Here is a 24,043-nt window from a genome sequence, read left to right as displayed (position 1 = left end):
AGCATTAAAGCTATTAACTACTATACACTTTACATTACTCATTCCCATGCCACACTCACTTCCAGGATCAGATTTCTTGTGTTTTGTATGGTTCCCCCTTACGAAGTGCTCTGCGCAGGGTGATAGATCCCGTTTGTAACGCACCGTCAGTTGTTGTTTTGAAAATGTGACTTCTAGTGGCGAATCCTACTGAGCCTTAATGTCTTATCACATTTCAGCATCATTGACCCCACCTTAATCTGTGACTTTGCTACCTAGCCTTCTCAATGACACCATAGGCTCACAGTTGCCTGTAGAGGATTTCTGTTATGTCACTGTACTATTGTCATCTAACCACTAGAGGTCACTATCACCTGAATATTAACATTGGACTTCTAAAGAAAAAATGTTTTTTTAACTGGAAACAGCCAATCAATGGTTAAATGGTGAAAACACTTTAACAGCAAAAACAACACACATCACCTTAATGTTAATTCAGTAGTCAGATTCTTTACATAAAGGCATGAGACATTTGTCTCTAGTTGTGATTTTAAAGTCATGCTCTTGGTAGAAATGTTACAATTGTTTCCATATGTGCATCAAACTGCTTTTCCACTCCTCCTTTCCTTAACTCTAAGCACACCACCACCACCATTATATTGAGATTTTTTCAAACACTTTTATGATGTCTGTCTTAATCAGAACAACCTGGGACATTTTGGCACAGCTACAAACCTATGGAAATGCAATCATCGTGAGGATATGTCAAAGAAAAATCATGAAAGAAATGAAAGAAAAAAAAAACGCAAGAAAAGAAAGAGTAAAGAGTAAAAAAACAGAGAGAGAAACTGTGGTGAGCGGCTTTCTCTCGACTATGAGGCGACTCAGGCAAAAATAGATGTTCCATTACAGAGGAATGGAAACTAGTGGAGGCTTAAATGAAGGGAAATGGGGAGAGAGGAAAAAGACCACTGCAAGGCAGACAGCAGTTAGACAGTAATAGCAGCTGACAGACGTGAGTTCATGGCAGGTTCATGATGACATCGTTGGCTGATTTAAGAAACATTCATTTCTTACTAAATGCATGAAATTGTGTAACAAACACCCCTACTGCATGATAAACTGAAACGAGATGTGTACATTTTCTGATGAAACACGTTACTGTTGTTTGTTTACAGAAAACCCACCATCACTTAGCCAAGGTGAGGTGGATGTTAGCTAGTTTTTTCTATATGCTTGCAAAAGCGTTTCAGGTGGTTGCTAGGGTATGTCCAACACAATCTATAGCAATTTGTATAAGGTGACTAATTCAAAAGAATTTGTACGATCTAATTTGTGTTTTAGTATGATCAGCATTTGCAAAATTGGTGGTTGGGTATAGGGGTCGGGTAAGGGCTACAGTCTAATTTGTATTTTACAATATATTTTTTTAAGGAATCATCTGTATAAATGCAATTCACAACATACAAAGAGAGAAAATGGATTACAGACACGAGGGGCCTGTTTCAATAAGGAGGTTCAACCATCACCGAGTTCAAATGTGAACTGAGTTGATTTACACCGAGATTCGAAACTTTGAGTTTTTGGTTTCAGAACAGCAGATTTGAGTTAGTTCTGTCACTTACCTTGAGTTAAGCGCTTGAACCACGACTATGACAACACATGATCAATGGGGCTCAGATATGATGATTCACCATGCCATGGCACCAAAAAAAGCAACATGGCCGCAGAAAGCGCTTGAGAGAGAGGCACACTTTCAGCTCTGCATACAGGGGATTTACTAATGTGCTAAAAATGACGTAACTTTAAATTAATAAATAGACAAATCTACTAATAAACAAGCAAAGTAATCAGTAAATTAATGAAACAGAAATAATAAGAATAATATAATAAATCGTATGTTCTCCCCCATCGGTGCTCTAGTGATAAGTTTGAGAAGTCATGGTGTGTAGGACACTTGTAAGGGTGTCAGACTCTCATGTCAAAGTCAGACTGATCAGCGGTTCGATCTACTATTTGTGAGAACGTGTAAGGGAAAGAAAATGCTCTGATGTAATACAAGGCCACGATGGCTGATGTTATTGATGCAAGGATGGATGATGTGTTTTGATGTACCTAATTCACTGTAAAGACATTTTAACAGTTTTAATAAAAATGCGCAGGTAAATGATCCTAAATTGCTCTCCTGAAATCAGAGTACATCCCTATGAGTTAATGCAGCCTCTTCACATACAGGATCCTCTATAAAAGCACGTATTACATTTTTGGTCTCTGTGTGATCAAAATGTTTGCAATGAATGACTGTATTAATGAATGAATGAGGTACACAACTTGCACTTTAATTAGGGGAAGGAGACGGAAAGAAAACCTGCTCCTGACCAGGTTAGGTTCACAGAGTAAGTTACTATGGTTACTGACTCGGAGTATAAGTTACCTCTCTTTTCGAAACGGGCTTGAGTTACCCCACTTTCTCAGGTTTAACATACCTTACATTATGAAACAGAAAACCCAGAGTTTCCCTCATTTCCACTAAACCTCATTCTTGAAACGGGCCCAAGGTTTCAATGACGAGACAGGACAATGCACAAAGAAACACAATGGGAATATATACAGTCCGGTGATGAGGCTGATGACAGTCAGGTGTGGGTGATGCCAAACATGGGACAGGTGTGGGAGCGTGGAGAATGCTGGGAGGTGTAGTCTGGGGGAACAGGCATGGGGACAGATGTGACTGTGACACTGTGAATGTTTTTATTACCCTGCCCTGTACAAATCACTTAGGGGCCATTAACATTTCACATATTTTGCGCATTCAAGTTCGTTACTAAAGATGCACCTTTTATTCAAAATAAGTTAGCCTTTAGGACATCAATAAAGTGAAATGCAAAAATTCCCATTTACAAGAAGCTTTCAAAAGATTTCATTGATACTTTAAAAGGGAGGCGGGGCCACTTGATATGTCTCGTGCTCTCTGCACTTAGCAACAGCAGACGCCACTACAGCGTAAGCTCCAGAGCGTTTGAAAAAATTAAAAAAAGGTGCCATTTGCGGTTTTAGAGGCAAAATGTGATCGGCCCCATATGTTTTTAAAGTGTATACCATCTATTCTGACACATATATGAATGTCTCTGGTCTAAAGAATTTGATAGTCTTATTTAATTAACTCTGCATATAGTAATTTATTGTGTGTCTGATATTTGACCTGTGTTTTGAATTCCATAACCTTTTATGTTTTACTTATAGTCATTTTTTCTTGTACAGCTGCTTTGTAACAATGAAAATTGTAAAAAGCGCTATATAAATAAAGCTGACTTGACTTGACTTGACTTAAGCTACCCCTCAACTGCCCCTGCTGCTTACAATCAATTTTGATCAAGTACAGTTAATTTAATCATGTGATTTTTATTGCCCGTTTTGTCAGTATGTCGATTGTATGGTTAAAAAGCTCTAATCAAATTGTCATTGCCTTCTAAACATTGTTGGTGAGGGGGTCTGTACATTAGAACATTTATCTGGACTTATTTGTGCCTAAAAGACCATCGCATTTTTCCACTTTCCTCTTCAATTTAATGCTTAATTTTACAGTGCATATATTTAAAGTGCGTGCAAATAGCCCGCAGATGCTATTTACACTAGGTCTGCCCACCATTATCTGATTGTAAGAGGAAAAGTGCAAGAACAACCATGATTTACGCAGTGACTTTAGTAGTGTAGGCAGTATTGCACGCTTTTATATGTTTTGACGTGGTAGACCCGCGTTTGAGTGATGCAAAACTCGCTGTTTTACCTTTATCCATCATACAGTATATCAAATTGTAAAGTCATTTAATTTCAATAAAATTATGAAAATATGGTAATACTTTAGAATACAGCCCACATGCTAGAATTTGATAGTTTTATTTAATCAACACTGCATATAGGAATTTATTGTGTGTCTGATATTTGACCTGTGTTTTGACTTCCATAACCTTTTATGTTTTACTTATAGTCAATGTTTTCTTGTACAGCTGCTTTGTAACAACGGAAATTGTAATAAGCGCTATATAAATAAAGCTGACTTGACTTGACATGTATCGCATAATTCAACAGAATGTACAACATAACTTTATTTGAACAATAGTGTATCTCTACAGTTCATATCTGTAGGTAAAGGGAAACAAAGCGAATTAAGGGGTGGGAATCAGAGAAATTAAAAGAATATTTACATTACACTGTAGTATATTTTATTATTTACTAGTAATCTTCAAAAACACCATAGTAGGCTATTGCAAATTTTACTGCAAAGTATACTACAGTATTTTTATATATGGACAAAAATATGACTTGTTACTATTACTAACAAAAAATCTAAAACACAGAACTCATGAATTTAGGTAAACAAAAATATATTTAGCCCTAATGTATCCATCTGTATGTAAAATGAATGGCCATTGTCTTTACCTTCCTATTCTTGTGATGAACTGCACTTGTTTTATACTTGTGCTACAACTGTTCGGCCTGTTCTACAAATCTTTACTTCTCTTTAGCACCAGTGCTATGTGCAAAGAAACTACAGCTCTGGGTGTAGGGTTTTATTATCCTAATAAGTTCCCATCGTTTTAATACATTTAGTAAAGAGGCATTTAAACAAAGTCCTGCTCCTGATGCTTTCATACCGCATTTGAAAATCATTCAACAAAAAAAGTGTTTATTTTTTTCGTCATAATTCATGGCATATTACAATTTTAGGCTATTTGTAACTGATATTAAAATATACTATTACCCAACACAGTTTTGGTCATCCCACCTGTCAAACCAGAGTTGTGCCCCTGGTGCGTGTGTGTGTTTTAAGGACAGTTGAAATGTAGACGTTACTGCACATTTGGGTATGTGCATGGATGAATGCGCTCTTTCATTAGTTAACATGTCTGCTTCACTTAAAACCCAAAACTTAAACTTGACAAACTCTCTCTCTCTCTCTCTCTCTCTCTCTCTCATCTTGTTCTTGCCAGGTCTTAAATGTAGCACAGTCCGTTCTTTGTGCGTTTGCCCCAGAGTGTGCATGTGCATAGTGTAATTTGTGTTTATGTTCTGCTTTACATCTGTGCGTATGTCCTCTTTTGTGTTGCTTTTGTGTGCATGCATAAAATTATGTTTGTACATATGCTAAAACACATGCAGACATGCTGACACAACATCACAAGACATTATGCGCACACACACATACCTTCAGTCTCAGGCTCAATCCATTCTTCTGTGGTTTCTTCTGCACTCACTTCCAAACCAGGCCCTGTTTTATGTTCTCTACAAACTCACTCAACCATACAATTTTTTCCTTTTGCTTCGCCTACTTTCATTCTTTTGTATTTATGTGTTTCTGATATATGTTATATCCCTTAATTATGAAACAACATCCCTTGATAACTAAAATAATGTTTGTTAGAAAGTTTATTAATACACTCAGCATGTAAACAAGTCTGAGATCATGAAGTGTCCACAAAATCAAAATGGACAATTCTTATGTTCTCTGTAATTTTGCCATGCTTATTATAAGTAAAATTTGTTTGTGTCGGTCATTATCATTATCAGCAGTTTGGACTTCACTGCAAAACCTACTCCATGGGTCCGGCGAGTGCCTTCGGGGACCCCTTTCCAGAAGAAAGTGTACCCTGCACCAATCTCCGTCAGGAAGTCCTCTCCATGAAGTCTGGTCTCACTGAGGGCTGCAACGTCTATGTTGTACCTTGCTAGCTCTAAGGCCACAAGTGTTTTTTTTATAAAAGACACAAAAATTCGATTCTTTTCCCAAAAAGACGACCTCCTGAAGGCGTGCCGGGGGGGGGGGGACTACAGCACAAGCACACAGTACTTCACCTGCATAACTGTTTATTATAAGTCTGTGTTGTTTACATACACGTATTCGCGCCGATTGCCAACAAAACACAGACATATGACTGAGTTTTACTTAAAGCATGCGGTTCATGTCCAGCATTTCTTAGCACTGGACCAGGCCATCTATACGTTTCAAACCATCTTCAAATCCAGTGTTATATTCACTGTTTGTATTTACATTTATTCATTTGGCAGACACTTTTATCCAAAGCAACTAACAAGTAGTTTTTTTACAGTGGCAAATTACTGCAGGGCAATCAGGGGTAAATTGACTTGCTCAAGGGCACTTCAGTCATGACCTGCTGACACTGAGATTCAAACTGGCAACCTTCTGATCACAAGCCCAATGCTCTAACCACCAGGCCACCAACACAGCTGAACCTCCAAATCTGTTGGAACCCTGGCAGATTATATAGAGCACAGAAATACTACATAATAAGTCTGTGCGTTTCATCTTGAGTTTTCATTGTGCCCTGCACAGATTCAAGGCACCCTGTGCCAGATGCAGCCCCAAAACATAATGATGCCTCCTCCATGCTTCACTGTAGGTATGGTGTTCACTTCTTTGAAAACTAGATTTTTTCGTCTGTGAACATAGAGCTGATGTGATTTGCCAAAAAGCGCCAGTTTTGACTCATCTGTCCAAAGGACATTCTCCCAGAAGGATTGTGGCTTTTCACCTGTCTGGCTTTTTATGTTTTCTTTCAAAAGTGGAGTTTCTTCCATGGAGCCCACCTTGCTCAAAATGCGACGAATGGTGCGATCAGAAACTGATGTACCTTTACCTTGCAGTTTAGCTTGTATCTGTTTGGCAGTTATCCTTGGTTCTTTTTCTACACTTCGCTCCTCAGACAGCTCTATCCTTTTTTTTCTGATCCATGGTCACTACTTTTCTCAGTTTAAATAGGCGGAATGACTGATTATAATGTATTATCTTTTCTAAGGGGTACCAACAAATGTGTCCAGGCCATTTTAGAATATTTTAGTAGAATAAGCAATAATTAATCTCTTTTCACAGCTTCTTTGCTTTATTCTATGACATACCAAAGGCATACACGAAACAATAGCTTTTAAGACTACCAACAGTGACCTCGAGGATATGCAAACTCCCTAGACAAGTCCAGTCATTTCAAGCGAGAAGGTGGTTGCAACCGAAGAGTTCCGGTGCAGGGGCAGGACCAAGGTAGCCGCCTCCTGTCGAATCTGTCCACAAAGATCCGAATCCGTCTCTCACATCCTGGGCAATGCCCTGGGGTACAGACCGCATGCATCACCAGACACAATAATATCCGTCTCGTTCTGGAAGCCAACTTTGACTCGGACTCGCTCGGACACGGCGAGGGCTAAAGTGTTGTACTATAGCCCTTACAGTTGGCACATCGCCCGTAAACTTGGAGTAGATACGCTGCGGATCTGCAGGTTTCCCTTGGGAGCCTGAGGCCTGTGGTGTTACGACAATGAGCAGGTTTTGACAGCTATAGACATGAGATGATCTGTAGGTTTGTACGTCTTGTGAGCCGGAGAGTTATTTTCTACTCGCTGGACATCTTGCAGACCTTCATCGGGAAATGCGTGCATGCACCACAATGGAGGAAGAGGCAGCGATATGTGGCCACCTGGGGTGTAGGCTAACATTACAGCAAGGCAGCACCCCGAACTAACCCTGGAATTGACGGAGTGGGTATCGGAGGAAGGGTTGTAAAAAGGTTACTAGACAGGAAACAAAGCAAAGTTAATAGCAATGATCGAGTTCAGTGGCGTCTTTGTCTTTATCTTTCCAGCCGGCTTCGGGTCCAGCTTTTAAATAATATTTGAGTCTTGGGACTTGAGTCTGGGTAGTACATTTCTCTGGTCTACACGGCTTCAGGCCCAGCTTTTTAGCACATTCACGGGTCTCTTCGAGGACAGATTTCTGGACCCGTGAAGACCTCTACCATGTATACGCCACAGGAAGCAAACTATACACTTCCCTTTTCGTAGGTGGTGCTAAATGCACCAGAAAGCGCTGAAAAAAACCCCATTGAATTTTCTTAATAAAATCCCTGTATCAATTTGTATGAATATAAAGTAAAATGTTCTGCTATAATTCAAGTACAATTTGCAAACCAGAACAAAGTAAATTACTTATTAAATTAATTTAGTATTTTTTAAATTAATTAGTAAAAGTATTTAGAAGTAAACAAATAAAATATCTATAAATACAAATAAATGTACTATTTTTACAACATAGTTGGTTAAGTTAGAAGAGACTGGTGGTCTCTGTACTGGCATTAGCACGGTTACTGCTCAATTCATGACTAACATTGTGCCACCCTCAGCCTAGGCACAAGCAATGCTCTTCTGAAAAAACGGTAACCGCTTAAAAAACCCAAACTTAAAAATACTACCAAAACTCTCCTAAACTGAAAGATAAATCAACAAAAAAGTATATATTTATACTGAAAAGCACTTCAAATGACAGTTAATCTGAAATATCATTCTCCTAATGCAGTTTTCAGAAGAGCAAAGCATACTGAGATCTACAGATCAACTGCCAAGATAGGTACATCTTAAAAAAGAATTGATCCCAACACAAAATAAATAAGTAAACTTAATTTGACCAATTTAAATGGATTTCACATAATAATATTTGGTCAATTAACAATGACTTACTAAAAATCTTTTTTTCTAAAAAATTTTTCTCTAAAAACAGAAACTTCATTCTATTTTTATATTTAATATTTATTCTTCATGAAAACTACTATGGCACATACTAATGTTTTTCAGTGAATACTTTGCCACAAACACCACAAGAAGATCGCATTTAAGACATTCGGCAGAGATTAGATCTAATAATGTAAATAGCGTTCAGTTTCTTACAAAGGCTGATTGATTCGCTTCACAGAACGTCAGTATATTACCGGGAGCCGCAAATAAAGGGTGCAAAAAAATCTAAATATTGAGAAAATCGCCTTTGAAGTTGTTCATCCGAGGCACTGTCAGGCCATCCACTCACAAAAATAAAGTTCTTATATATTTTGGGTTGAAAATATACAAAATATCTTTATGGAACATGATCTTTAATTAATATCCTAATGATTTTTGGCATAAAAGAAAAATCTATAATTTTTACCCACACAATGTATTTTTGGCTTTTACTAAAAATGTTCCCATGCTACTTAAGACTAGTTTTGTGATCCAGGGTCACATATAGGTTGTTACATTGTATAATCATGTACAGGTATAGACATGCATCTACAGAGGTTCAGAGTCTGGCAACAAAGAGAACTGACCCAAAATCTAATCTCAGAGCAATCAACTTTTGGACTACAGTGTTTATAGAGTACATCATCCAGAAAGAGTCACCACACATTGATCATGATATTGCCACAGAGCACCATGCAAGGGGCGTGTATTTGTATGACTGATGACAGTGGTTTTGTGTGTGTGTGTGTGTGTGTGTGTGTGTTTATACATGTGTGTAATACCATTCATTGCTTTTTCAGGACACAGGAAGTGGCATTACGTGCCACATCCCTGACACGTGTGTGCTCCCCACCTTTTCTACTCTGTCTGAAGCTGATGTCTCAAAGGTCATTGGCTCCAACCACCCTACCACCTGCCCACTGGATCCCATCCCCACCCATCTCCTCCAGGCCATCTCTCCAACGGTTGTGCCCGCTCTGACCCACATCATCAACTCTTCGCTCACCACTGGGACATTTCCCACAGCGTTCAAAGAGGCCCGCATCACACCGCTTCTAAAGAAACCCACCCTGGACCCTACACTGCTAGAAAACTACAGGCCTGTCTCTCTTCTTCCCTTCATCGCCAAAGCCCTGGGGCGAGTTGTGTTCAACCAGCTCTCCTCCTTTCTCATGCAAAACAACCTCCTGGACAGCAATCAGTCTGGGTTCAAGACCGGTCATTCCACAGAGACTGCACTGCTCTCAGTCATCGAAGCCCTGAGACTGGCAAAAGCATCATCCATGTCATCTGTGCTCATCCTACTGGATCTGTCTGCTGCCTTTGACACTGTCAATCATCACATCCTCCTGGCTTCTCTCAGTGCTATGGGTGTCTCTGGAATGGCGTTGCAATGGTTTGAGTCCTACCTCTCGGGTAGGTCTTTCAGAGTATCCTGGAGAGATGAGGTCTCCGCGTCCCAACAGCTCAACACGGGGGTGCCACAAGGCTCAGTGCTTGGACCGCTACTCTTCTCCATTTACATGACATCCCTCGGCTCGGTCATTCAGAAGCATGGCTTCTCTTATAACTGCTATGCCAACGACACACAACTCTACTTGTCATTTCAACCGGACGATCCGACGGTCGCTGCTCGCATCGCGGCATGCCTGAGTGACATCTCGCTTTGGATGAAGGATCATCACCTGCAGCTAAACCTTGCAAAAACGGAACTGCTTGTGATCCCGGCCAACCCAAAGATTCACCACAACCTTGCCATTCAACTAGGCTCATCAACGATTACACCGTCCAGCACAGCCAGAAACCTGGGAGTGGTAATCGATGATCGGCTTAACCTCACAAGTCATGTTGCCAGCACCACCCGGTCCTGTAGATTCATCCTCTACAACATTAGGAAAATTAGACCTTTCCTATCGGAGCACTCTACGCAAGTCCTAGTCGAGGCTCTTGTCCTGTCCAAATTGGATTATTGCAATGCGCTTCTGGCTGGACTTCCTGCTTGCACAATCAAACCTCTCCAGATGATCCAGAATGCGGCGGCAAGAGTGGTCTTCAATGAACCGAAGAGAGCGCATGTAACTCCGCTCTTCATCAGGTTACACTGGCTCCCTGTTGCCGCCCGCATAAAGTTCAAAGCTTTGCTCCTGGCCTACAAGACCAACACCGGATCTGCACCATCGTATCTCCACTCGCTAATGCAGATCTATGTTCCTGCCAGATCACTGCGGTCTGCAAAGGAACAACGACTAGTGGTACCATCCCAAAAAGGAAAAAAGTCACTCTCCCGTACCTTCTCTGGATCTGTTCCACATTGGTGGAATGATCTACCAGCTGCTACAAGATCAGCAGACTCGGTTGCCATCTTTAAAAAACGCCTAAAAACGCATCTCTTCCGTCAACACGTCACTGATTGATTTTTCCTAATTCTCTTCCCTTTCCTTCTTTATAAAAAAAAAAATTACTAACCTCACCATTCTTAGCTTTTTATACTGTGTTAGGCTTTAATGGACTAGTTTGATGCACTTATGTATTTTGTTGCCTATGTTGTTATAATTGCTTCCAATGTTTCCTCATCTGTAAGTCGCTTTGGATAAAAGCGTCTGCTAAATGACTGAATGTAAATGTAAAATGTAAACTTTTTTGGAGAGGGGGGTGCGTATATCTTCGTGGACATGGAAGACATGGAAAAGAAGATCAATCCAAATGAAGAAACACGTATGAGTGGGGATGGAAAGAAAAGCGAAGAGAAAAGCAGAGCAAGCAGTTTGAAAATCAAATGCGAGAAGAAAAAGAGAAGGATAATAGTATGTAGAAACTGATACCTTAAAGAAGGTGGGAGGTGATGAAGGGGGGCTGGAGAGATGCTATAAGAGCAGAAGTATAGAGGCAGATGGCATTGGAGGGGGCAGAAAGAGGGAAACTTAAGCTTTCTGGAACTGATTTTCCATCCCTCATGCATTCCGCAGCTTCTAAAAAAAGCCCTGTATATTTGATGTACTATACGTGTGTCACATGACAGGAGCTGCATCAAAGAGCATAATGATTTCTGAGAGGAAAACAGAGGGAGTAAAATAGAAGACTAGTCAAATAAGTCAGAACGTTACTGTATTCGTGAGAGCAGGTTTTAAGAACGCTGCATGGCAGAGAAAGTCAGATTGAAAGAGGGAGGGCATAAACGGCCGAGCGAATGAGGAGGTAGACTGAGTGTGGGGGTGAGAGAAAGAGAAAGGCAGAATGCAACAGGCTTCTCTATTCAGAAAGAGAGAGAAACATCTGAAGTCAACTGAGCTTCACTCGTCTGACTCTCCATCTGCCCACTGGATCGTCTCAACAGGTATGTCATTTTTTTCACAGATGACGTTGAAATACTGAGAGGACTTTTTACAGCTTCGTTCCTTATGTAATGCCGTGCTCATAAGAATGAGAGAGACACGTCAGAGCAAGAATATATGTGTGTGGAAACATATTGAACAGACGTAGACTTTGGTCTTTTGTTTAGGTAGTTCTTTTGCATGTGCAAAGTTAAAAACGTTCACCTAAACCTAAACCAGTGACATTAAAGTGAAAGCAAAGAGATACGGCAGGGTGACATAATTCACTCGCTGTGTTGGCTCAGTTTTGTTAACGTAAAACAGTAAAGTTTGACTTACTTAGTATCACTGAACTGCAAGAGACACATCAACGATGTGAGCTGGCAGCCATCAGAAAAAAACTCCTTATCAAGATCATCAGGTTCTCACTGAGACATTGATGATATCAATAAGTTCAGCCTGATGCTCAGAATTGATAAACTACTGAAGCTCTCAGGACTTCACCGATACGCAAACCTTTGTTTACATGAATTCTGAGATTTGTGCTACATAGAAATATGATACTGAAAAACATAAAATGAGGAATTGTATAGACAACATTGCTTTGGAATAGCTATATTAGATTTTTTTTAAGCAGTGTATCACACACTGACGTGTCTTAAAAAAAGGTATTTTTTCTCTGTTTAAGTACTCTCAAAGACTTACCTAACTACTGATAGTCATAGTCCTTCCAATGACAAAACCAATATGATGCCATGCTGTGATTTGGCTCCTGTTATTTCAATTTCACAAGTGACCTTTACATCCACCTAAACATGAACATCAGAGTCATGGGGTCGTGCAGGATGCACCCTTGTCTGCAAAGTTAGTTCTTATGCATAGTTAAAAGAAATATGCATTCCTGTACCATCTTCGAAGCATATGTCAACAAATGTGTCCGTAGCAGTCATCTTGAAGGCAAACAAATTTGACAGGCCAGACCTTCTCTACGCTCCTCTATAAAGACCAGGTAAACACCTTAAACAGCAGGGCAATTATCCAAATTCAATGGGAACATTTCAACAAGCTGATTTGAATGCCGTGAGTGATGCATGAGGATTGCTTGATGCTTCCTTACAGGAAATGTGTTGTGTGTTTGTACAAGGAGGTCAACAAACAACGACTCCCCTACCTGTTATTAAGATCCCCTCTACAAAATGTACAGGTTTCAGCAACCTGGTGCTTTAGTTACCCAGAAACCGATGCTATGATCATAATAAAAATATTTTTAAACTCAAAACCCTTAACACACAGTCTTTCTCAGCATTTAAAGAAATACATAAAAGAGCATGTCGTACAAACACTGTCATGATTTTAGTTTTTACATTTGGTATTACTAGACTTAGACTTAGAATTAGCTCGGCTAAAACAATCTCGTTGCGGTTTTCCAGGGGACTCTCCAGATACGTGTATATTTGGTCCTGGAATAAACAATTCAACAAAACTTTTCACTACAGAAAACCACAGTGACCACAGTCTGCTGTTTTATTTTTATAGGGAAAAGGGTGCGTCTGATTAATATCCAGCTCAAAATCACAGGTTTGTCAAAATACTCTTACATGAATGACACGTACTGCTTTACTTAAATGAGGGAAGATTAAAGAAGTTATTATCATTATAATTATACTTTCACACTATTATTATAACTATTATGTCACAGGATATTTTAAGCATGGAAAAGCAAAGCGAATTTACAAACTATAGATAAAAAATATTGCGAGGTATTTATTGAATTCTTTGATTGTATAGAAGTTGCACGAAAAGAATGTTTACAACTTATTGTGTATTGTGCAAAAAATGATTTACAACTGTAGCCGAATTGAAGTACTTACTGTGGTGAGTTGCTTTTTTTTGCTTGTGTATCTGTATGTGTCTAGACATGTTTTTTTTCTCAGGCTACATGCCTGTTTGGCTTGAAGGTGGAAATCTGTTACATACATTACAACATTAATTTACTTGTAAAGGCATGCCTTACATCAATATCATGGCAGATAATCTGCTAATGTTTATAAATAAACACTGTGTGTAATTCCTCATGGTTAAAAGACACCTTGACATAGTTTGAAAACGAAAAGTCTTTTTTCTTTCCGAGTACATGAGCACAATAATTGGGGCATGTTTGCGTGTGCGTTTAGATCATCAATCAATCTGTTTCTATGTCAACTGCGTCTCGCCTGACGACTGATGTTGTTCACCTAGTCTAGCTCAGTATCAGTGCTATTAAACAATGCTTCTGTATTTTCCAGCGCTATGTTTGTGTGTGACTAACAGAGAGAGAGAATCCTGTGTCGAAATACTTCATGTGCACCTTCCTCTTTCATCCATTGTTCTTTGAAATTTGCGAATGACAGTTCCTTTGGACAAAAATGCCATCTGTCTGTCTGCCGCTTACCGTCTCTGATTGTCTGTCAGCACTGGGCTGTTCAAATCATCCACCTTTCTGTTTTCTCTCTGCACGCACAAAACATCCTTTACCACCTGTATTAGGAAACTGAACAGGTAATTTAACAGTGAAGTTCATTGCAGATGGTATCATTTGTGGACATAATTCATGCAGAAGTTTTGCAGGAGTGTTGCCCAGAAAAGGGAAAAAAGAAACATACAACAGTTGTTCGAGATGCTGAAAAAAACAAAGCAAGTGACTTAAACCATTTGGAATTTTAAAAACAGTTTACACATTGCTTATTAGAGAAATCTGCCAAGTTAAATCTAAACAGATGTTAGGCTTAGAAAATTCAAACAGGACACAAACTGTCCTGCCATTCTCATACATTTTTGATATTGACAGGAGTGAATGCTAGCATATTGCCACATAGAAGTTTATCTAATTCCAATATTAAAAACAAATTTAGTAGAATTACCAATGTTCTATATTCTATTCTGCAATATTAGAATGGGACTACTTTGTTGTTTAGTTATTATTTGAGTTGACAAAGTGAAGAGGCTTTGGGAAAACAGATACAATTCCCTTATTTTTTAAAATAGTGTTTTCACAGTTTTGCATTATTGCAAAGCAGTTTCAAATACAATTATGCAGTGGTTACTGTGCAAAGGAACATAAATAGAAATACGACACTTTTTATTGTATTATAACACATGGTAATATATTGCAATGCAATTTAAACTAATGAAACCTAACCTGAAATAAATACTGTGTCAGACAAAAGCTGGTTACCGTTTGCATAGTATCTGCACATAGAAATAATTTACCCACACTAGACAAATAATGTAACTTAACTCACTATGTGCATTGTGTGTGTGTGTCAGTACCTAGGCAAGGTCTCAATTAGAAGATGACATCTGGCCCGTGCTCGCTGCTTTAGGCGCTAAGAAGTGACCTGGGCCACAACCTTTCAACTCCTGGGGTCAATCAGCAGGTTCTGTTCAATATAAACGGCACCATTGTTTCATATTCAGACTGGTTCCAGCATTCATCAGATTACAAACCAAGTCACTCTTTTTGTAAATGTAAAATGGTGCTTTAAAGACTCAGCCGGGGATTCATTTATTTCAGGCCTGTGGAGAAAGTAGTGTAGCTGAATTGACTAAAGCGCTGTAAACATGCCGTCCTTCAAAACATACAAAAGCGTACGTTCTTCAATTAGCCTACTAGAAGGAACAAACCTAATCGAATCAAGTGTTTTTATTTATTATGTGTGCACGTCGGTAAGCATGCATCTGTTGTCACACACCTGTGTGTATTGTGATTTAAACAATCTGGACACATGCACACTTGTATACAATTATGGCCATCTGTAGATGTGTGTGTGAAAATCCCTGCGTTGCATATGTGTTAACATGTCAGTGTTTTAAGGCACCACATCTTTTAGTCTGAACTTCATAACCTCCCTAAAGGCACCTTGATTTATAGCTTTTATTTCAGCGACGCAATTATTTTCACCCAGAGCTCATGTTTTTCCAGACATGTTTCGCCTTTCTGGCTGTTCGTCGGTTCTCTGGGAAACGGCAGGGCTCTTGGAGGTGCCAAACACACATGCAGTAACACACATCAAAGGCGAGCTGCCTCGACCCTAGAGTAGTACGAGTGTGTGCGTCATACAAGGCCGTGATCAGGTACTGAGGTGGACTTTTATGAAGGCCCCCTTTCAAATGTACACAAACAGGTTATTTCAAATGAACAAATCCTTACTGTTGAGGTGAAGTGTCCCAGCAGCACCCCTAAAATCCACAGAAAGCACTTTATGACTGCTGAACATTTTCACATGTTCATTTATGGAGAAATGTCCTTTGATGAATTTATGACATTCTGTGCCAGGTTATGACATACAGTGTGGTTAAATGGTGTAATATTGTCTTGCATTGCCTAATATTCCACAGACATTTTAACATCTGAAGTTTGTGTCTGTGGCAGAGTGTATGTTATGTTAAGACACACGTTTCTCCGTGCTTTTATTACTCAGTAGGTGTCTGATTAGGTCCAAAGTGCCATTTTTATAGCTAATGAAATGCTCCTGCTAAATTGGGGGGTTTTATGGGATTTCAGACCAATTACTATAGTCAGTAAAAAGACACTTTATGTCTTTGTGTGGCTTTTGGCTTGTATTCAAAAAGGTACGTTGCTCATGTGAAACCATGGTTTAGAAATAATTACATCCTTTCACTGTGAAACTGCTAATTTTAGATGTGGTAATGACAAGAATGGACAGACAAAAGCATCAACCAATAGAACATCCGCAAGAATGTCTAAGCATACTATGTTTCTTTCATAAATTTCTCTATAGGAGGTCCCTATGTTACATGCATTGTAATTTATGCATTACAAACATGAATCCAATTTAAAAAAAGGTTTTGTGAAACACAACACTACGTTAGTTTAGCAGGTATGTGAAAAAGTATATGAAACTGTAAGCTTTGGGTAATACTGGATTTAAAATGCAATAAAGAGGTGTTGGTGCTTTCAACCTGAGATATCAACACGAACCAGAGCCATCGGTTTCCCATGATGATGTTAATATTTGTCTAATCCTCCAGTCCTCCTGTCATTAGGGCACGTTTTGACATCGATACATAGTAAAATGGCCAGTGTTAAAAACTGGATTTGTATATACACTGTGAGAGTTAATTTGACCTTTTTTTAACACTGGCCGTTTTACTGTGTATGACTGTTTAAAACTGCTTAACCCTATAGTACATTTCATAAGTCAATATCAGTTCAAATCTGTCAACCTTCTTGTCACCTCAAATCTGACATTGAATCTGAATCATTTCCAATTACCTTAATAACCAATTACCAGGTGTGGAGGTAACTTGTATTAGCACCTATTGTACTATTGCTCTTTGTATGATATATCGCTTATTGCTCCCCGAACTCTTTGTAAGTCGCTTTGGATAAAAGCGTCTGCTAAATTACTAATTGTAAATGTAAACTTCATTCAGTCGCTCCCTTATTGTGAGTTGCTTTGAATAAATGTAAAGTTGACATGCTCAAGGTTTGTAAAGCATATGTTTGGTGTTAGTGCTTGCTATACTAAGCCCCGTGAAAACCTAAAAGTGGAGGGGTAGACTATTTACATCATTTACATCTGACATCATTTGATATATTCTCAGTTCTCTGAGTGAGTTAATGAAACTAGTGCACTTACCTGAAGAACTAACAATGTTGTAGTCATTAAAGAACGCCACAGAGTATGAAAGACCTGCATACTAAGTCATCTTATTTTCCCAGATTAAGCATATACATTCCCATGATCTAAATGATCATTGTCTAGAAAGATGTACAGGTGGAATCTGGTAGTGATACTACCATTGTTCACACTGGTACATAATCACAGACCTGAACCGAGCAAGCCTTGCCAGGGGGCCGGTCCTATATAAAGGCAGCATTCGGGCAGGGTGCACACAGGCACTTTTTTTACCTTGCCGGGACATTTTTTGATAAAGAAAGGTTTGTGTTATGGTTTCATTTGGGGGGTAAGGGTAGAGAATAGATTATATAGTTTGTACAGTAAAACATGGAAATCCAACACATGTATGCGTGTGCGTTATCTTCTTTTGCATAGTTGCTCATTATTTGTTCATTTTACTGGTGAAAATAAACCTGCTGCAATTTACATTCTCCCCCAAGCCCCGAACCACAACACACACATCCACAGTAGACTTCTTTCTTCTTATGTCCAATGTGCGTCTAATTAATGTACAACCACTGAACAAGATAGGAATGTTTCAGAACTGGCTTCACTTCTCCCTATTGTCTCGCTCTTTAATTCATTTCAAATGATTCTTTTCACTCAAGTGTGATTTAATTCATTTAGTTCCTGCAAACATTTCCCCTCTCTGCTTCCTTTCAGTCGTGCATGTCTTAACTATATATTCCCTCTTTCTAACATATCCTTATTGTTTTGTTCTTTTTCTTTCATATTCGTCGCATCATGCTGTTAAAAACATCTTGAAAACGTTCCTCCTGAATTAGCCAAATAAACTACTGACAATGAAAACATGCAATGAGTGTTTTCAAAGGGCAAAGAGGGATGGATGAAATGATGTCAGGAACTGAGATTTGGCTGTTTTAAATGGGTCTTTAATAAATTAACATGAGTCATATCTCTGAGCCAAAACAAAAATAATGGAAATGTTGTATAGTTGGTATAGTTCTGTGTTTGTGTGCGTATGATCAGACCGGGATTGGCTGATGGTGGTTTCTGAAACGTGGCCGTTCTGCAGAGGCCCCACATGTGGAAGAGTTTACTGCAGTCCTGTTCCAAGTGAACACAGCGACAGACTGCAATTAAAAGAGAAAGAGAGACAGAGTGTGTTCTCACAAGAAAAACTGTGTGTATGTCTTTGTGTGTTCGTAGTCAGTAAGAATCGTACGCTTTGTGCTCCTCACCTTGTTTCACAGTTGCCTAGGGTCCCTGCGATAACAATAAAAAACGTGAAATGTTTTTGTCGTTTGGGTTCAGAGATTTGATGGGTAAGATATTACCAATAAAGGTAATTGGGTTCACATAAAAGAGAAAAGATCTTAACAAAACAAACAATAATCAATAATAATTTCATTACTTTTGTTAAGGCGACACTGACTACATAAATGAACACAGAAAGATCCTATGCAGAAGACATCTAGACGTTTGAATGTCAGTATTGTGCTTCATGTTCATCAGTAAAGAAACAAAATCCATTGCACTAAATCCTGAAAGTCTGGAAAGCAAACACTTTCCGTTTATGGATTTGTGTTTTGGAACTTTCTATCAAGTCCTGATGGAGTCAGAAGGAGGGGTTTTCTGAATGCCCTCCACCCTGGGCATGTGGCAGTAGAACAGAGACAGCTTTATTGAATAGCGTCTCTGATTTAAATCATATGGCATCGCCTGGAATCACTTTAAGGCTTGGAGGCCGTTCAAATGAATGCCCAAACAAGATGCTTGACTTCTCTCCTTCATTTCATCAGTTTGTTGGCTCTCGTTTTCATTCACAGCATTTCCGTCATGTCTGTTTGGATCTGATCATGTTTGGGTTCGTCCCAATTCTTCTTAATGTCTTGTAATCTCTTTTTATATCAGTTAAATGACGAGTTTCGTTTTTTGCAGTCTGAACAGTAGAAAAACATATAATTTTTTCTTTGCAAGCTCAATCCAAATCACATTGTTACAGTATCTAGTTTATAGTCCAAAATCTGAAAATGTTGACCTTTTTTGAGCCGGAACAGCTTATTTATTGTGTATCTTTTTCTTGTGTTTTCTTTTGCAGGCATCTGTTCCTTTTCGTAGTAGTAGTACATCAGTTTTGGATAACTTGCCTTGTTCATCTTCCCTTTACATCAATGCTGCGACAATCACAACAAATGTTTTCAATGGATCTATGATTGTCACTCGTAGCTGCTTTTCACCTTTACATCGAGACAATCTTTTTGATCAAAAAGCATTCAAGAGAGACGCTTACATTTAGAAAGGAGGTACAAGACACACCTCGACAAAACCTAACAGGACCTTTATTCCACACTGGGAGAACGTCATTGTCAAAATGGCAACCAATAGGGAGAGGCATTTGAGTCACATGACTGGGTTTTACCCTTTTGCCTTTAATTCGATGAGAAACAACTCCCCCTTCGATCTTCTGGCAAATGGCAGTCTATTTGGACGATTTGGGGCGGACCTACCCAAAGAGATGGCAGCACTTTGTAAGTACCTTTTATTAATGCCTCATATTGTCCCTGTAACATCATATGTTAACAACATATGCAAGCAGTAAAGTTTGTCAGATAAAACATCTGTTTTATATAATAAAATTCCACTTGCATCTCATTTTATGCAAAAGACAATAATAACTCAGTTGGGTGGTATGAGTAAGAGTTGAAAATGTTCTCATTCTGTCAGTAAACTGTGAGTTGGGTTTGTGCTTTTCTTTGTGCTGATGTGATTCAGGGCTTGTTTTTTTATGTGGTTGGCTTTGTTCAGTCATGCACATGCGCCCTATGAAACAAAACACATGTCAGTCATCACCTTCTAAAGTAATCCTGCTGACACAAACAGGCAAATTAAATCTTACAAATCTTTTTTTCCATTTACAATTAAGAAAGGTTGAAAGAGATAAATAAAGCTCCAGCAAGAGCATTTCAATAGAAAGAATATGTCAAAAAAGCAGTCAAAGTTCAACTTCTCTCATACCTGGTATACTGCTTGGTATTTTGTTTTCACAAGCGACAAAACTAGTTAAACTAAAACGAGATTTGTGTCTTGTGGCAACACTGCAGTGCTGGAACACAAGCTATGTGTATGTGCGCTTATATTATGTGCCTTAGGTTTCTACACAGGGAGTCCATTAGCCCCATTTAATAAGACAACATCAACCCATCCCTGAATCTACCATTCTTTTCTCCAGAGAGAGTGTGAACACAAACAGTCTAGATGAGAAGGGGATGTTGTAGATAATAAAATCGGTGCTTTACTGAATGTCCCGTGTCTGCACCTGCCCTCAACATTAAACAGTAATGAGGTTAATGAAGTGACACCTTATTGGAATTGAGGGCAAAGATCTGTATGTTTACAATGATCGAAAGAAAATCATTCATACACATCTGGGTTTGTTCACCCTGTGTCTGGTTGTATACTGCACATTTGAGAAAAGGTGTAGGTTACCTGGATATGCAATGCATAAGGGAAATAAATATGCTACATACACGTATGGTAGTTTGAAAATACTTAATTCTATTCAATTTTATTTCTAAAGCGCTTTACACACTAAAAAGGGCTGGGTTGTTTTTGACCCATCCTGGGTAAATATTGGACAGAATTGTTCACCCAATGCTGGGTTATTATATATCTCATCAAGACCAGATGATTCCATTCAGCTATCCAAATTGGCAGAGTGCATCCAAGACACAAAACAATGGATGACAAGTAATTTTCTCATTTTAAAATCCAATAAAACAGAAATATTACTTATTGGACCAAAAACACGTAACATGTATCACCTGCTAATTGAAGGCTGCACTGTTACGCCAACCAACAAATACAGTTAAAGACCTTCTCTGGGCAGAAACCTGTCACTTGGAAATCACATCTCAAATGTCAAAAAACAGCCGCCTTCCAAACTACTGAATATTCTATGTTTAGCCGAGGCAGAAACATAAATTCATGCATTACCCACCTCAAAACTTGACACCAAAACACTGGTAACCCATTAAGTATTGTATCGATACAATAGCATTGAATTACTTAGAAGCTCTGTTAATATAGGTAGGAGCTAAACAGTTTAAGGCTCTCCATCACACTACAACCCATTACGCTCTAAAATCTAGAAACTCCAGACTTTTGATAACACCAAAAATAACTAAATCTGCCAAAGCGGATTTTTCATATGTAGCACCTAAACTCTGGAATGGCCTTCCTGATATTTATTCGGGGGTCAGACTTACTCCAAATTGAAGTCTAGATTAAAGACACATCTTTTCAGCCAAGCATTCACATAATGCATTATATGTTAACAAGCATTGCTAACAAGTCTCTTTCTGCCCTTCTCCCCCACCTCGGGATGCCCAAACCTGGAAGGCAGTGGTTTAGATGAGAGCTCAAGTGGTAGGGAACCAAAACTCCAATGTTGTATATAAATGGAACCTTAACATTAATTGACCAAATGTCACACAAGCTTGTGCAAATTTGGTTGGGAATCCAGTATAGATTGTCATTAAAACCGAGGTAACATTTAAAACAAACAACACTTTTTCTTTATTTGAAGAGAGACAGAGATGCCAAACACAGAGGTTACGGCAGGACTGAGACTGTGAAGGCACAAACTCCACATTGTTCCTCTTTATTTATTTATATGGAATTGGAGTGGAATTTTTGGGGTTTGGCCGAGCTCTTTAAACCACTAGTGGTGTGTGTTTTCTGGTAAACCCCACAGTATGAGGAAAACAGCTTTGAAAACAGTGCCCTCCACTATTATTGGCACCCTTGGTAAATATGAGCCAAGAAGGCTTTACAAATAAATCTGAATTGTTTCTCTTTTTGATATTTTATTTAAAAATGTACAATATTTCAACATTTCATTAAAGTAAAACAATTTGAAGCGAAAAATGTTTTTCTCTAATACACCCTGGTCACAATTATTGCCACCCTTGTATTCAAAACTTTCTCCAACCTCCATCTGCATGAAAAATTTTCATGTCTTTTCTTTTATGTCTGATGAGGTTTGAGAATATATGGCAAGTCATCCGAGTCCATTCCTTCATACAGAATCTCTTAAGATCCTTCAAATGTTGGTGCTCTTTTATCTTCAGTTCATCCCACTCATTTTCTAGTGTTCAGATCAGGGAACTGGGAAGCAATTGCAGGATCTTGATTTTGTGTTCAGTGACACATTTACTGGTGATTTTGATGTTTATTTTGAACCAGTGTGCTGATGGAAGATCTAACCTCGACCCATTATAATATTTATTTAGATTTTTGTATTTGTTGGTATTTGATATAAAACATAATGCTACGTATCTGAACAAGATGTCCAGGAGCTCTTGTGTAAAAGTAGATTCAAAACAATAAAGATGCACCAAACTTTTTTGCTATTGCTGCAAAAAAAACTATTTTTCATTTCATACGGCCATAGAACCCAGTCCTTCTTGAAGTTCCAGTATGGCAGATGAATATGGTGGAGTTTGTTTTTGCATGAGAGCAGAATATAACTGCAATTTTCCATCTGTGCTCTTTAAAGAGTCTTTGGCCACACAAATTCTTCTCCTCGCTGTGCATTGAGAGAATATAGACAGAAAGCTGATTTTCAACATCTCCAGTCCATTAAAACTTCTTGATCATTGCCTTGATGACATTGTTTTAACTATTTACTTAAAGAGATTTTGTATTGTGTGTAGCTCAACAGAACTATATTCTTTGGTTTTATCCATTGTGATGAATGATTAAGGGGGTTTGGGCTTTGTCTGAATATTTAGAATATTTATTCTCCTGTGCAACAAGAAGTCATCACTGGACAACATCATGTTTCTAGTCACCTTGGTGTGATACGAAAATGTAAATATCAACGGGAGAAACAATGCAGATATTTTTACAGCCTTCTTTGCTCATATTTACCAAGGGTGGCAATTATACAGGAAGAAAAATGTGAAAGATTTGTGGGTTTAGTTTAAGGAAATGCAGCTTGTACAGTATAAAAGTCATAAAAATAAAGTCCCCAAAAAACATGGAAACCAGCATGTGTCTGCGTGTGTGTGCATGCGTGGGGGCAAAGTAACTGAAAGTATTTGCACAAGCGGGATGCAAGAAAGCTGGCCATATTGGCTAGTTTTTACATGTAAATAGTAGCAGGGAAACTGTTGGCATAATATATTACCATTAAAACAGGAGCCAGTCAGGTGATTTTATGCCAGTAGCAATTGCCAATTTTTCTGCACTTAAAATGTTTCTGTTTCTTCAGTTACAAGATTAGCCGGAAAATTACAACTACTACAGGACAAAAGAGAGACTGTTATCAGTCTATTATGACAGGCTTTCTTTCATGAAACACAAAAGCAGATTCTCTCATTGTTCTGTTCTGTTCTGTAATGAAACTGTAAAAACATTACACGTGGAAATTATGAGTTTTCATTGGATATTGATAATCAATTTAAATGAATTAAATCAGGGTTTTTGTTGCATTTGTATGTATATGTGTGTATGTATCAGTGCTCCCTTTAATGAAGGCAGCCTGTT

The 24,043-nt window shown here is 38.6% G+C and overlaps 1 protein-coding gene across 1 annotated transcript in view; it reads left to right on the top strand.

Moving 5' to 3' along the window:
- The first annotated feature begins 11,776 nt into the window (after window positions 1–11,776).
- The window catches only part of LOC306909137 (retinoic acid receptor gamma-A-like), a 30,672-nt gene continuing 18,405 nt past the window's right edge, over window positions 11,777–24,043 (top strand). Inside the window, exons 1-2 of the mRNA XM_079482548.1 lie at window positions 11,777–11,869; window positions 19,593–20,022. Of these exons, the coding sequence (XP_079338674.1) occupies window positions 19,866–20,022 (157 nt within the window). The 5' untranslated portion in view covers window positions 11,777–11,869; window positions 19,593–19,865. The remainder of the gene's footprint in view (window positions 11,870–19,592; window positions 20,023–24,043) is intronic.

The sequence above is a fragment of the Barbatula barbatula genome (genome assembly GCF_947034865.1).
Source record: "Barbatula barbatula genome assembly, chromosome: 20".
Taxonomy (NCBI): Eukaryota; Metazoa; Chordata; class Actinopteri; order Cypriniformes; family Nemacheilidae; genus Barbatula; species Barbatula barbatula.
The sequence above is the reverse complement of the archived record's forward strand: the minus strand, read 5'-3'. Positions and strand labels throughout refer to the sequence as shown.